Consider the following 16,317-nt stretch of genomic DNA (forward strand, 5'->3'; position numbering starts at 1 on the left):
GTCCTAATTATAATGCTCTTAGCCAGATGATATAACTTCCTTTCATGAACTAGTTTGGCAGTTTCTCGGACTTTGCTCATGGTTGGTTGGACTGACAGAGGGTGTGGAGTGACAGGAGTGTGAAGCAAATTTAGTAACTTGGTGTATGAGAAACTCAGGAGTCAATAAGGAATAAGGTGGTCAGGAGATGGTGAGAAAAAGTATGGGCGGAAGGGCGAATAACAGGTTTCAACATTTGTCTATTTATTCTGTTACCTCATTAGGGACTTTAATGATTTTCCAGCCATACAGGCATGGATAGACAGTAGTGTATACACATAATTACCATGTCCAATGTCCTATACATCTACATTGTACATCTTCATCTGTAAATTTGCAGCCTAGAATGAATGTAACAGCTTCTGTTGTGTCCAGAAAATGCCTCTTTTGTGATGTCTTCTCTTGAATGGAAATAATATGAACCTTGCTTCATGAAGATCAAATGGAGCCTGTAATAATTTAGTGGTGGATGACCATATTTAACTTGGGCAAAAATTCTCCATGTGAAATCATTTTGACCTACCATGTTACATGCTCAGCATGTAATCCATGTGGAATGTGACCTCTTTTTTTCTGTGCTTCATGCTTGTGTCACATAGAGAAAGCTGGCTTCATCTAGTCTTGCTGCTTATCTTTACATGCTGGTTCTGAAACTGTTCCTTGAATACTTGTGAAGGTGGTTTTTTTAATTGCATCAAGGTAAGCATGTGAATGAAAACCTTTGCTGTGTATTTTCTTTTGTTGCAAATCTTAGCTAAACCCATAGGAATTGTGTTGAAAATAAGAGAGTCTCTTCTGCTGCGTACTGCAGGAAGTTAACTCACATGGTGAAATCCTGGTTTGACCTACTGGAGAGCTGGTAAGTATGAACAGTACAGTGGCAAAGTGGTTAGGACTGCTGCCTCTCTGCACCAGATATCTGGGTTCAATTCCAGTCCTGGGCAATTGTGTGGAGTTTGCACGTGCTCCCTGTGTCTGCGTGGGTTTCCTCTGGGTTTTCGGGTTTCCTCCCACAGCTCAAAGACATGCAGGTTAGGTGGATTGGCCATGCTAGATTGCCCAAAGGTTAGGTGTGTTAGCTATGGGCAGTGTCGAGTTACAGGGAGATGGATCTGGGTGGGATGCTGCTCAGAGGGCCGGTGTGGAGTTGGTGGGCTGAGTGGCCTGTTTCCACGCTGTAGGGTTTCTGTGTAATTTTGTCTGCCCGTGTTAAATGAGAACTATTTCTCATTGCAGATCACCATGTTGTGTAAGGTTGCTGCACTATTGCTGTCAGTGGAATAGGTTTGTTGACCACATCATGTTTTATGGTAGGAATCCAAGCACCCCTTTGTTGTGGTACAAGAAAACCACTTGCTAATCTAATGAGAAGAAGCTGTTAAATAAGATGTAGTTATATATGTTATTAACAGTGGTACAGGTTTCAATGACATGATAGATGTGGTTACTGAGACAGTAAGGAGGAGCTTTTAAGATCCTCCAGTTTCTCCACCACCAAGTCCATATTATATCATAACAGATGATACATAAGGATGGAACTTCTCTGTAGTATCCCTTTTAGACTCTTAAAGCTATATATGAATGTCTCCCCTTGAGATTTTATTTCCTTTACAATACTGTTAACGTAGGAATAGGATCTATCTTGTTAAGAAACTTAGTCAGAATTTGGAGTAATTTGTCAGCAATTTCTGAAATCTGAACAATGCACATGAATGCACACTTTCAAAAATTGTTTTCTGTCTTTGTGTTATAATGTAAAAAACTGAGTAATTTTTGGTAAGTTTTTAGTAGTTGCAAAGTAAACATCACAATGAAATTCATGTTCCCACCCAATGTACTCGCCTTATCTCGCTCCTGCGCAAAATTCATATTTCAACTTCAACTTCATATCCTGTAATCCGATATTGAATTTAAGAGTAACAGCATTGTTTCATCAAAGCTTAAAACAACTTTTTATATATAATTTTCCAGACTCTCTGACTGCGTCTGAATCAAGCTAGTTGCCTCATTGTAATTTACTGGTTATTACAGGGACATCGCTGTATGACACCCTTAAACTCATTTGAAGGGGAACATCTGTAATTACTGATAGTTTATCATTAATGCTGGGCTGGGCAAAAGATTACAACGTGAAGATACCACAACCTACCCATTGAAATGACAGTGAAATTGGCAATACAGCCTGTTAAATAAATAAACTCATGACAGACCCCAGTTCTTGTTCATGACTGTTAGGCCAGTGGGTTTGCAACTGTGTATATAATTCCACAGCTCTGTCCTCTGTTTATGCTTGTAAATAGGAAACTTTTATCTGCAGGTATACATTTTAAAGGAACATTTTCCATTTGTGAAAGCATTTGACAAGCTTCTGACAAAAAAAAGCATCCTAGTCTGGCATATATGGCGTGAACTTCCTGACTCTCCTTCCACAACCAAAGTTTTGAAGTTTGTGCCCTCGATGCTTTTTGTATAATAGTGGACTGTGTTGTCATTTCTGAAAGTTTGCACATTATTCTAACATAAATGGTGATGAAGCTTTGTGTTCCTATTGACTGCACAACTTTCTTATAGACCTTCAATGTTGTTGAGCTTGTTCAAATCTGGACCCATGGGACACAACAGGAATTCTTTTGTTCTTTGTCTTCTAGTCTGCAGAGTGCATTTTATAGTGTGGCTGTCAAGTCACTAACAATCTAGTATACCATTTCTAAAAGAAAAGAGAAACACTTAAAATGCACAGCAGGGTATAGCCAGTATAGTACTTCTATTTCAGTACTTTATCAATACTGTTAAACCAAATCATCCAGACTTTCAGGCAATTGAATGTTGACCAAAGTAATCTTAAAAAAATACTGCTCTGAGATTATGGCTTTGGTTGTGCAAGGAGAATCAGGAGGTTCATGTGACTTGCATTGAAATATATTCTACTGATGGTGCAAATGTGGCATTAAATCTTTAATTTGTCTTACGCACCAAGTGATGTTCCTTCAATTGAGTGTTGAGTGCAATGATGTGGTGATATTGCAATAAATTCATATTTAAGTTCACTGACCATTTTAATGTTTTGCAAAATTGACTGCAGGCGATAGGTACAAATCTCTCTGCCTGATATCATCACTGCTGTTCTGTCCTTCACTTAGAAACTATAAATAGTTATTGTACACCATGGCTACTGCATGCAGTGAGTCAAGACCAAATTGCCACATTCAGATGAAACATAGCACAGAGGTCGGTATCCCGTCGCCAGGTCACCCTTTATTTCCTTGTGCATAGTACACTGGCTGTAGCCAGTCAACTGAACTCAGGAGACTGTAAATCCGCTGTTTATATTGGTTAGACAGGATTTCCCTTGATTGGGGGCGGGGGGGGGGGGGGGGGGGGGGTGGTGGTTACCCTGGGCCAATCAAGGATCTCATAGTCAACAAGATCCACCTGGTTCTAATCACTACAGGTTACCACTTTTTAATGTCATTTTCTGCTTTTACAAAATCGTTAACTACATAACATTTGTCTTGTTATTAAATAGAAAAAATACACAGCAATTTTTTTACAAATATATAAGTAGTTGGTTAGAGCACAGGGTTCTTCTGAATCTCATGCCAAACTACAGGGCCTTCACTGGAGGAGGTGTGAATTTCTGCCAAGTTTATTTAATGCTCAGAATTTGTAGTCAGAAGTGGAGCAGTAGTGCTTCCTGTTCATTCGGTTTGCAGATTCCCACAGTCATGCTGTAGGTATTTGAGTAGCAACCATTAACTCCCAGAGATCCTTCACAGAAGGGCACGCTGTGTGGCAGGTTTGTGGAATGTGTGAACAAGCCAGCAACAGTGTGATCTTCAACTAATTAGATTGAACAATCCCACCTGAAACACCCAGAATTTAAGCCAGACGCTACAAATGAGGATATAGAACTAATTATAAGATCATTCACGTAAAGAGAAATAAGGATGTGGAAGAAAAGGTTTTAAAAAGCATTGTTTTAACTTCAGTAGTGATGGAATGCAGCATCCCCTGCTTGTAAAATTAAACTTCTGCCAAAGAGGTTGCTGGCAGTAACTATGACGCTGATTTAAAATTACACATTTTCGGCTTTGCTCGATGAGCGAACATGGTAACCTCATGCGGATTTCCATGTTGATTCTCAGGGATTGCATGCAGTTTGTGGAGGAACAAAGCAAGTTAAATTGTACTGGACAAGCACGAAATGGAGAACTGGAGTGGGCTCAGTCAGAAATCATATGACACCTGGGTATAGCCCAACAGGTTTAATTGAAATCACAAGTTTTTGAGCACTTCTCCACCTGACGAAGGAGCATTACTCCGAGAGGTTGAGATTTCAAGTAAATTTTTTGGACTGTAACCTGATGTCGCGTGACTTCTAACCTTGTACTGGAACAGTGCAGACAGTGGAAACTGCAGTCCAGTTTTCACTTTATTAGTCACATCCAGTCTTAACATTGTTCTGACGCAAAGTGAATGTCTATCCAAATCCATATGTAAAGATTATAATATGGTGAAACTAAACATGCGCACAGTACTTTTAATTTATTTGATAGAATTGTATATGAAGCTGACAAAAAGGAATGCTGGATGCTTCTAAATGAAACAACATGAGCACTGCAGTTGACAAAAAGTCTTCCATGTGAAATGTTAACTCTGTTACTCTTTCTGTCCCTCCCCATGTAAGATGTCTGATCTCCAGTATTTTTTCCCCAATATTGCCTGTTTTTACAACCAGTTACTGGGCCTGAACTACTACTGTTGGCATAATTGTGACTGAATGCTGGCCAATTATTTTGAATTTTTCCTTTCTATTTGCACACTGTTCCAGTTGATTGAAAGTTCAGTGCGTGGAGAGGTGCCAATTGGAATCCTTGTATTTGTTCAAAGATCATCAGAATCAACAATCTGATTGCCTGAGTACTGTAATCTTGACCAAAAAAGAAGTGTGTACCTCCAGTTGTTTATATTGGCTGGGGACATACAAACCGCTAGAATGGTGGTCTGTGCTGCTTTATCTGACGATAGCTGGAGCATTGTTAAGGTTTTATACTTGGCTTTGGAGCCTCTAGTCCAGAGAAATGAGATCAGCCGCTTTTTACATTCTGACAGTGTTTTCCTAAGAGGAACATGTGCATACGGGCCTCTGAGGAGTAATGCTGGTTAGGCTCCTCACTTGGGCACCTAAGGAAGACAAGATGAAGAGAAGTAGAGTCCTACACACACCAATTTCAGACTGTCTTCAGACAAGTGGAGTAATCTGGGGAGATGAAAATGTTGCCTGTGTTAAGAAGGGATGGTGTGGGCCCCTCTTGAGATGTAATGATAGTGTCTGTACCCCTGGAATGAGAGGCCTAGGTTCAAGTCCCACCAACTCCAGAGGTATGTAATAACCCATCTGAACAGGTTAATTAGGATTTTTTTTTTTCTCAATCCACCTTTCGCAGATGCACAACCTTCACCGTTTTCTATTTCTATACCCACTATCCCATAACTTTCTGTGCATTTATTTGCAAGGGCAGAATTTCAAAGGCCAGCACACACTGGAAGCCCTCAGCAGTAATGGTTCAAGTCCCTCTTGCTGCAGAGATGTGACATAACGTTTCTGAATAAGCTAAATTAAAATAAATTGGTGGAGCCTGTGCCAGTCATTAATAAAGGCGGAACATGTTGATATACTTAAATATAGTTGGCTATTTGTACATTTAAATAATTGGCTAGAGTCATTCACTTGTACGGCATGGAAACAGACCCTTTGGTCCAACTCGTCCATTCTGACCTGAGATCCAAAATTTAATCTAGCCCCTTTTACCAACATTTGGTCCATTTCCTTCTTAAACCCTTCCTGTTCATGTGGCCATCCCAATGCCTTTTAAATCTTGCTATTGTGCCAGCTTCCACCACTTCCTCTGGCAGCTTGTTCCATGCACACACCCTCTCTGCATGAAAAAGTTGCCCCTCCGATCCATTTTAGATTTTGTCCCCCTCACTTTAACTCTATGCCGCCTGGTTTTGAACTCCCCTGTTCTGGGAAAAAGACTTGGGGTGAATAGTCAATCGATAGAGCGACATGGTGGCTCAGTGGTTAGCAGTGCTGCCTCACAGTGCCAGGGACCTGGGTTCCGTTCCTCCATTGGATTGTCTGTGTGGAGTTTACATGTTCCCCTGTATCTGCGAGTGTTCCTCCTACAGTCGAAAGATGTGCAAGTTAGGTGCATTGGCCATGCGAAATGCAGCGTTACAGGGATATCGTGGGGGTGGGTATGGGTGGGATGCTCTTCAGAGGGTCGATGTGGACTTGTTGGGCAGAATGGCCTGCTTCCACACTGTTCTATGATTCCATACCTCTCATAATTTTATAAACCTCTATAAAATTAAGCAATTCTATTAAGAATATAAATCATTGTGAAGTAATTACATTTCAAATGAAGAGATAATTCAAAGTAAGCAATTTTGCAAAGAGCTGAATGTGTTGACAGTTCAGGGTGATCCATTTTAAGTCTAATGTACATATTTTGAAGTTCTTGCAAAGATCAAAGATTAACTTTTTTTTGGCTTCTCAATGCTGTGTGAAGTGACACAACAGTAATCATTTTGATATTTTCTGGCAAACGTCTCTGCACATTTGTTGCTTACATAAGTAGTGAAAACAGCAAGACTTCAAATGGGGCTTCCCCTGCCACTCCCTGCAGGCGGCATTGCAGTAATTAAGACTGTGTTGACTGTTGACAGAAAGAGCCCCAGTAAATAATGAGCTAGCAACAGAACGTTAGAATGTGTATAAATGGAGATCACGGTACTGCTAAACGTGGCAGTCACTTAAAAGCACGAAACTTTAGACACGTGGCTCATCAAATGTGACCAACTGCAAGCAGACAACTTTAAAGATTAAATCTGTGCTCAGAGTTTGTTTTGTTTTTTTTGTGAGGATTGAAAAATCTTGGCTTGCTTCATCTCTTGGGAATGGAGAGGGCTCAGGGCAGATGTTTGTAAGTCTCAAAAACTGGGAATTACTTTGTTGCTGTCTTGTTGAAAAAGTGAGCAGACACTAACTGGGCAGTTAGCTGAAATTCTTTCCTTGCAAGCGAATGCGCAGTAAATTGTGGGATAGCAGGCCTCAAAGTGGGAAACCCTGAAGCCTGAATCATTAGCCTCCCTCGTTGCCAAAATTGCTCACAGTTTTATGTTTTAATGATTCAAATTGTCTTGACTTTGATATTCTGAAATCCACTGCTGGAACTCTTGGAGGTTTCTGGGTACCTATGCTGAGATGGCATTCCTGTTGATTTTGTGGACTGTAACTTAGTGTGCTGCATGGTTGACAGTCGATATAAGAAAGCTGCAATAAAACAAGATTATGTCTTTTCTCTTGTGAATTGCAGACTAGCTCCCTGCATACTGTGATAGGGTGCTGAATTATTTTTAGCAGCGAGCTGCTAAGATGCTACCAGTTGAGAGTTGTGAAGATGCGGTGTTCTTGTCAACAGCACAGTTGGAATCTGACATTGGACCTGTATAATTGCACGAAGAATCTCTTTACAGATAATTGGTCTACAAAGAATGTCTGCAATAGATAAAGTGCTTTGCTGCCAGTATTTTTTAAAAAAATGAAATCTCTCCATTTGTTTTTGAGTTGATACCAAAATTGCTTTAATGAGGTAAATTACAGGTCCCCAGGAAATAATTACATTCAACGTGTACATGAGTCTAAGGTCTACAGCACACAAAAAAGTCCTTCAAGCCTACACCGATCAAAAACAAGCATGCACCTATTCTAATCCTATTTTCCACACTTGGCCGGTGGGCTTGTATGTCTTGGCATTGTAACCAAAGATGAAGTTGCAACTTTGGAACCCTAGTTGTCTGCCTTGTACTTCCTGTGAACTTGACTCTGCTTGGTAGCAGCTTAGCAATTTTCATATGTGTGTTATGCAATACCCATACATAGTTTCCTGAAAAAGTGTGGTGGACAATCTTTACACACTTTAGAATAAACACTTGACAGGATTGCATGTTACAAGTTAATACCTTGTAATGCAACAGCCACACTTTTTCAAACTATATTTGTTCACAGGTTCACAAGTGAATTGCTAGTTAGTGCAATGGAACAGAATATGCAGTTATTGGTGAATAATTATGTAGTGGTTTTGGGTTGCACAAACCAGAATGCATTAGGTATTTCTGACTTCTGACGATAAGCACTTGATTGTATCTCTTTGAAATTAACCAGCATGCTGTCAACACTAGTGAGCATAAGGGTTTATGTAGGGAGACATAGGTCTGATTGCACAGGATGATAAATCTGGTGGAGCTTTCTTGGAGGTGAAGTAAGACCGAGGGCAATGAAGTAATTGCTTGGGAAAGTCAATTGTTGAATACCAGGAATTAGAATGGACTTGACTTCTGTGTGGTCAAGAAGCAGTAACGGTCCTCCTTCGACCAGAACAATTCTTCAATAACCTTCCTGTGAACAATTGAGTATTCACCAGTGGCATCGTTTAAGGACTGCTTTAGGCTCCCTGATGTTAAATGCCCCTGAGCAGAATTGTTGCATCAAAACCAAGTCCTCATTTTGAACACTCAATGACCCACTTTTTCCAGTATGAAGATTTGAAGTAGTTTTTTCTCTGCTACACAACCAGTAGCACAACACCTGAACTGTACAAAAACAGAAGTTGACGGAAAGGCAGAGCAACATCTGTGAAGAAAAAAAAATCAGAGTTAACGTTTCAGGTCCGGTGGCCCTTCCTCAGAATTGTACGTTGAGGGTTATTACCATATTCTTTCAGATATTTCAGCCCTGTGTCACTACCTTTATGAACTGAATAGTTTCCCAAAGAGGGAGGAGAAAGTGTAATACATCATCTTGTGTCGAATAAACCTTTTCCTTCACATTTTTGAAACATAAATAGATCAGGCGGCAGGCCAGAAAAAAATTGCATAATGATCAACGCACACGGTCGAGAGATCAGTTTATACTAATACAGCTCAAAGCCAAAATTCAGGACAACTTTGGGCATTCTGGTTCAGATTGTGTCACATCTGCATCGTCACCTGTAGTTCTGAAATGGGTATCCAAGACTTTTCACCAAGGTATTAACTGAAACCTTCTCCCTTTACTCAGGCAACCATTAAAAATTGCATGGTGTCCCTGGAACTGCAGTGGTCTCAAAGTGCATGGGCCAGTTTTCTCACCTTTTAATGTTTTCAAAAGCTGCATTCAATAACCATTCATCATGTTGATCATGGGATATATTGTGCAACATAGTAAAGAAACATTTCACAATTCATATTTTTTGAAATGATGGGATATTTGCTGCTTAGTGGAATATATGACAATGACTGCTTTTCTAAATGGAACTATATCTCCAGTGGTAAATATATCTGCAAATCATGTTTTACAGCAACACCAATGTTGTACTTTTAAACTCACTTGGTTCTGAATATTTAATGAACAGTGTATTAACACAAGGTAGCTGAAACAGTAGGAGGAAAGTAATATCTGTAGGGGACTATAACGTACCATGCAGATTGTTTGATTGGCCATGATCTCATTTACTAATCTTTGACCAATTAATCAATCTCAGCAGGACTGCCCTGAGTATAGAAGGGTGGAGGTAAATATGCATTGATGGCAGAGGAGATCAGCCCAGTTTCATGATGATTTTGCTTTTGTTTTCATTTTTATTGATACTTGGGATGCGGGCACTGCTATCAAGGCTCTATTCAATAGCCAATGCCTCTGTTTTGAGATGATAGAGGACCTTCTCAAACTATCCTGTGGGACTCTGTTTGCCATGATTGGACTGCTAGGGAATTTTGAGACACTCACTCATTCATCATGCAGAAAAGGGGCGCATGTCCAAGTTAGGATTGGGTGTAACGTGATTGGAGATCTCATGCGTGATGGTGCTCCTATAACACTGTTGCCCTTATCGACCTCAATGAAAAAAAATCAAGGGTCGGGGTGCAAGAGTTAGGAGAATTCGGATCCATGAGTTTGCTCTGCCACTCAATAAGATTGTGGCTGGTCTCCTGTGTTTCAAATTCCACATTTAATCTATACCCACTAACCTTGATTCCCTTATGCAACAGAAATCTACCTCTGCCTTAAAAATATTCAGTGTGCTGGCTCCACTGCTTTCTAAGGTAGAGAGTTCCAAAGTTGTGTAAACTTCAGGGAAAACAAAAATTCTCATCTGTCCTAAAAATATTTGAAAACAGCGTCACCTTTTGTGAGTTGTTGCTGCGTTGCATATAGATATCACACAATGCAGCCACGTTAGGAGGGGCTGTTTGAGTGCAGCAGATGTTTAAGGACTGGTTAGGGGTAATGGCAACAGAGAGGGAGTGTTGAGTCGCAACAAACAGATAAGGTCCCACGTGGGTGATTGGTGTCAGAGGTCAGAAACTCTTGCACTCAGAGTGGTGGAAATCTGAAATTCAATGCCTGTATGAGTGGTAGAGGTAGAAACCCTCAACATTTGAGTACGGTAAACTTTTTATTAATTGACTTCTATGGGACCAGAAGTGTGCCAGTTGATTCAAATATTCTAGTTGATCAAGAAGACCACATAATCAATGCAAAAACACATTCAGTCATCGAAATGTAATGTAGGGGTGTACTCAGAATCATATGTGGAGACAGACCTTTCGGTCCAATTCATCCCATTCTGACCAAATTTCTCACACTAATTCCACTTGCCTGCATTTGGGCCCACATCCCTCTGAACCTTACCTTTTCCTGTATCTATCCAAATGTCTTTTAAATGTTGGAATTGTACCTGCATCTACCTTTTACTCTGGAAGTGCAGTCAACATGCAAACCACTCTCCAAATGGAAAAGTTCCCCCCTCTGGTCTCTTAAATCTTCTTTTTATTAAAATCTCTTGCCTTTTAACAATATGCCATCTAGTTTTGAACTCTTCCACCCTAGGGAAAAGACTTTTGCTATTCACCTTTATCTATGCTCTGCAGGATTTTATAAATCTCCATAAGATCACCCCCTCAACCTCCACCTCTATCTCATTCTCACTGTCCTGTGCAACCTCAACATGACCCCTCAGCTCCTGTGCTCAATGGTCTGACCAAAGAAGGCAAGTGTGCTAATTGCCTTCTTAACCACCTTCTCTACCTGTGGTGCAACTTTCAAAGAACTACGTACCTGAATCCCTAGATCTCTCTGTTTGGCAACACTGCCCATTAACCATATAATTGCTGCTCTTGTTTGTTTTGTCAAAATGCAATACCTTGTGGCTATCCAAATTAAACTTCAACTGCCACTCGCAGCCCATTGGCCCAATTGACCAAGAGCCCTTTGTAATCCTAGTTGACAGCAAAGGTGGTTATCTATACCACCAATTTTGGTGTGTCATCTGCAACCTTACTAACCATACATCTTAAATTCTCACCTAAATTGATTATATAAATGACAAACAAAAGTGGATCCAGCACCGATCCCTGTGGACCACCATTGGTCACAGGCCTCCAACTGAGCAAACAGCCCTCCACCATCACCCTCTGTCTCCTACACTTTGTTTCATCTCCTTCTGCACCCTCTGCCTTGGAAGGCAAGCTCTCTCTGAATCCTATGTGATCTAACTTCGTTAAACAGTCAATCCATGCAGAACCTTGTCAAAGGCTTTACTAAAGTCCATGTATCTAGTGCTCTGCCCTCTTCAGTCTTTTTGGCTGTGTCTTCAAAAATCTCAATCAAGTTTGTGAGACACTATCTCCCATGCACAAAGCCACGCTGACTGTCCTTAATCGTTCCTTGCCTCTCCAAATGCATGCAAGTCCTCACTCTTCAGAATCCCATTCAACAGCATAAATCACTTAAATAATTTAAGTTTGCCTTAAATAAAACTTACCAGTAGAGAGCCTTCTCACTCGCATCCTCAAATGACCACACCAGATATATTGGAGATTGTGATAATACAGGAAACTTCTGGTATTTCAGGGGTATAATTTTTGCTGGTTCGTTGAGAGTGCCAGTTAAAATAAAGTTTGCTGTATTTAGATGTGCACTTGCGATGTCAAGGCATATAAGGCTATGCATCATTAGAACAGTTAGGTTGTTTTTGACCAGCATGGATAAGATGGGCCAAAGAGCCTTTTACTGTGCTGTAAATCTCAATGATTACTTGAATGTTGCTTCATGCATCTTGTTTCAGTTGCACCTGTGCAGAAAAGTGGGGAATATTTCCTCCTGCTCTGACTTGAGACTTTGTAGGTGGCGGAAAGGCTTTGTGGAGATGGAAGATGAACCACTTACCACTGTATAACCAGTTTCTACCTTGCTCTTTGTGGTTGAATAGACTGTAACCACGCTTTATTTTGGCATGCAATATGAAGATTGACTGTTGGCTGCAGTTCATAAACGGTCTTAGTGAACCATCCTTCAGCACAGCTTTCAGGATAGACAAAGCTGGAATGTATGCGACCGGATTAAATTATTGAGTAAATAGGAATAGAGAAGCTGAAAATTACCAATATCGTATGACTGAGAAAATAATACTATTGTTTTCGCCAAAGGAAATTGTGCCTAAAATGCAAACAGTGCAGGAACCTGCATTTTTAATCATCAGTGTGTCATGACTTAAAAGTATTTTTGTTTACCCAAACAGATAAATTGTGTCACATTCCCACATCCAGACACAATGCCTGAACAGCAGCTGCTCAAACGAGATGATTGGAGCTACTGTGACTATTTCTGGGTAAGGAATGTTTTCCCATTGTGGCTGTGGTCAGAATCCTGGCTAGCAGAGATCGCCGGACGTTCATTGCATTTTGACCACCTGTAAGTCAGAGATTGTTGGTTCAGTGTATGTTACCGTCTCAGCACTGGCATTTTGTTACAACATTGAAACATGGATTTAAGTGCAATAGCCAAGAAATTTGTGGATGGTTAGAGTTTCCAAGCTGAATGCTCTCGGACTGTAATATTTGAATTTGTTTTGAACAATCCAAACAAAGTAACTGACCTGATGAAAAACCTAGCAATAGAGCAGAAGTTACCTAGGCAAATGCGTTGATTCTCCACATTGTTGTTGTCAAAACTTGGAAGTGTCTTTAAAAGTTTAAAATTTAAGTAAATACTTCACTTTTTTTCTTTCTTGCTTGCTTATTTCAATTTTTTGTTTAATTTCTCTCATTCTTACTGTTTTTTCATTCATTTATTTCACTTCAAGTTGTTGTCTCTTATCTCTCTTTAGGTTACCCCTCCTCCCCTGTGTCCTTGACTCAGCAAATGGGCAGATTTAATCCCAGCCCTGTCACTTCCCTGATCTTGAGTTGATTGCAGTGAAGTGTATGAGAAGGTGCTCATTGAAAGAAGGAAAGCCACGCATTTACTTAGTGCCTTTCGCGGCCTCAGGATGTCGCAAAGTGAATGATTCACTGTAGGACCACAAGTAGCAATGCGATGACGAACAGTTTAACTGTTTTTGGTGATGTTGATTTAAGAGATAAGTATGGTCTGTGGACTAACAGAAGCTGCTATTTGTGTAGTGCTGTAGGATCTTCTCCCTTTCGACAAACAGGGCTTTGGTTTAATATCTAAATTTAATCCAAAACACACAATCTGAGGTAGACAATATGATGCTGCCCCAGTTCTGCACTTGGGTAACCTAAATATTGTGTGTTGTAGAGATGCCAGTGTTGGACTAGGATGGACAAAGTTGGAAGTCACACGACACCAGGTTACAGTCCAACGGGTTTAGTTGAAATCGAGCTTTTGGAGCACTTTAACTTGGACATTGCCTGTATCTGTGTCTGTGTCTGGGGGTGGGGGAGGAAGCTGGGGCCTGGAATGGGATTTAAACTGATAGGCTTCTGACTCATGGTGAGTGTGCTACAGGGACAGAAATTGGCCATTCAGCATATCAACTCTGTTCCAACATGGCAGCTTGAACATTTCATTAACTTTTAGCCATCCCACCCCTAATAACCCTGCATTCCATTGTTAAACAGAAATATATCAAACTCCGTCATAAGTGCATTCCACAAACTGAGCTTTCAATGTGCTCTGTGGTAACAAATTCTGAGAAGATCCACAACCCTCTGCATTTTAAACTCTTCATCTTACACCTCACTGGTATTTCCCCTACTTTTAAATTTTGCTCCTTGTTCTCGACTTCCAACAAGTGGAAACAGCTTTGCTGTATCTGCCCTCTTTAAGAATCTTGTAAATTTCAATGTGATCATTTCTCATTCTTTGAAACTCTAGAGAATCCAGGCTCCATTTGTCCAAACTCTGTCCAAATAACAGCCCTGCCCTTCGGGGAACAACTCTGCACACACTCTAGGGCAATAAAATCTTACCCTGAGCCAAGGAAACCAAAACTGCACACAGTACTCCAGGGGCCATCTCTCAAGCCTCTATACAACTGAAACAAAACTTCACTATCCTTATATTCAAATTGTCTTTCAATAGAAGCCTAGCAGCCAATTAGCTTTCTTAATAGCTTAGTGCAAATACATGTTGGCTTTCACTGACTTATCAACAGGCTGCTGAAGTCCTTTGCACATCTATGCTTTCTAACTTCTTATTGTTTAAGAGATGCATTGCACATCTGTTCTTCCTACCATTTTCCCACATTCTATTCTATCTGTGATGTTCTTGCTTATTCACCCAGCCTGTCCAAATCCTCCTGAAGATACTATGTTTTCCTCACAATATAAGTTTCCACTTAACTCTGTACCATTTAGAAATTTGGATATGTTAATTCTTGGTCCCCACTACGTAAGTATATTGTGAAGCACTTGTGCCCAAACATTTATCTTTGTGGAATCCCATGAGTCATAGCCTGCCAACATGACAATGACTCATTTATTCCTACTCTGTCCTGAGTAATGAGTCTGTGCTGACAGCTTATAATTTCTCTAGTTAATGAATCCTAAATATTGAACAGCCAAACTTCCAATTTGTTGCCAGTGTGCATTTGTAACCTTACCTTTTATTGCTTAATACTGTTTGTAGGACTGCCAGTTGTTGCACCCTGCCTGGTTGTGACCACTTGTGTCTGAGTGTAAATGCATGAACAAAGATCCCAGTGAGGCAGAAGGAACAGAGCAGAATAGGATGTGAAACTTGGACTGTCAACAGGAGCATCCCATTAAAACTACTAATGGTGGTTGGAAACTTTGGAGCGTGTCAGCATTCGGGCTCACACTCCCTTACTGAAGTGAATGAAAATTAAAATATATATTTTTCACAGCATTATTCTCTAAAAAGTTCTTTTTTTTTTCCTTCTTTGTCAACAGGCAGACAAAAAGGAACCCCAGAGCAATAGCACAATTGCTGGATTTGATATTATCCTTGTGAAACAGCTCAAGGGCAAACAAATGCAGAAAGAAATGGCCGAATTTATTCGGGAAAGGTAATAGCACCGACTCATCGGCTGAATGTTTCACTTGTATTTCACTTTTTAACTATTTTTGAATATTAATGTCTTTCCTTGGGGATGTGGCCCACTTGTAGTAACAGAGATAAGTTATGATGCTGCTTCTTTGATCCATTGCACAGGGAATTGGCAAGAAGCTGTGTGTTACTGAGCATTGAATATTAAACTTGGTCAACTTAATTATCTTGCGCTTGTTTCCGTTGCTGCTGTTAAGTTTCCAGCATTATTGCTACTATTGTATGATGGGGAATGCTCGTAAGAGATATCTACTTAGGCACTTCACAAACTTCGATAAATATCCAGAAAGCCTGTTCAATGGCTTGAATGAGTATTTTTTTTGTAGATTAATGCAATGAGTAATACAAAAAAAGTGGAGCTACTGACTTGTGTACAAGCCCAGCTTCCTCTATTTAAAAGCAAGTAAAGAGAGACTCACAATCGCTAAGGACCTTTCACACATGGACATTCCAAAAATCCTTTTATTAATCACAGCTGCAACTGACAATCATGGCAGCTAATTTGGACACAGGCCCCATGCATGGCAACATGATAACAGTTAACAATCTCTTTATTTGTTACACTGTTGGGAGAGGAACTTAATCAAGGACCAGTGTTCCTCAATGTAGTTGCCATGGATTTATCTGAGATGGGAAAGCAGTCTCTAGATTTAATGGGCCACAATTTCTGGTCTCTGGATCATCAGAGAACAAACAAAGCCAAGATGAGCTTCAGCATTCTGCAGAAACCATGAGGAAGCTGACTTCTGTTGGAATTGCCTGGGAAGTTTACACTTGCGACAAGCACTTCCCAAGCTCTCCAGTCCCATTTGAGAGTGAAAGAATCCGGACAGTTCCGATATACTTAGCCTGAATTA

The 16,317-nt window shown here is 40.3% G+C and overlaps 1 protein-coding gene across 3 annotated transcripts in view; it reads left to right on the plus strand.

Annotated features, from left to right (window-relative positions):
• The window catches only part of gas7b (growth arrest-specific 7b), a 411,941-nt gene that overhangs the window by 337,242 nt on the left and 58,382 nt on the right, over window positions 1-16,317 (plus strand). For all 3 annotated transcript variants that reach the window (XM_048555491.2, XM_048555492.2, XM_059653813.1), the window contains 2 exons: window positions 12,666-12,755; window positions 15,304-15,419. In XM_048555491.2, the coding sequence (XP_048411448.1) occupies window positions 12,666-12,755; window positions 15,304-15,419 (206 nt within the window). The remainder of the gene's footprint in view (window positions 1-12,665; window positions 12,756-15,303; window positions 15,420-16,317) is intronic.

The sequence above is a fragment of the Stegostoma tigrinum genome, chromosome 22 (genome assembly GCF_030684315.1).
Source record: "Stegostoma tigrinum isolate sSteTig4 chromosome 22, sSteTig4.hap1, whole genome shotgun sequence".
Classification (NCBI taxonomy): Eukaryota; Metazoa; Chordata; class Chondrichthyes; order Orectolobiformes; family Stegostomatidae; genus Stegostoma; species Stegostoma tigrinum.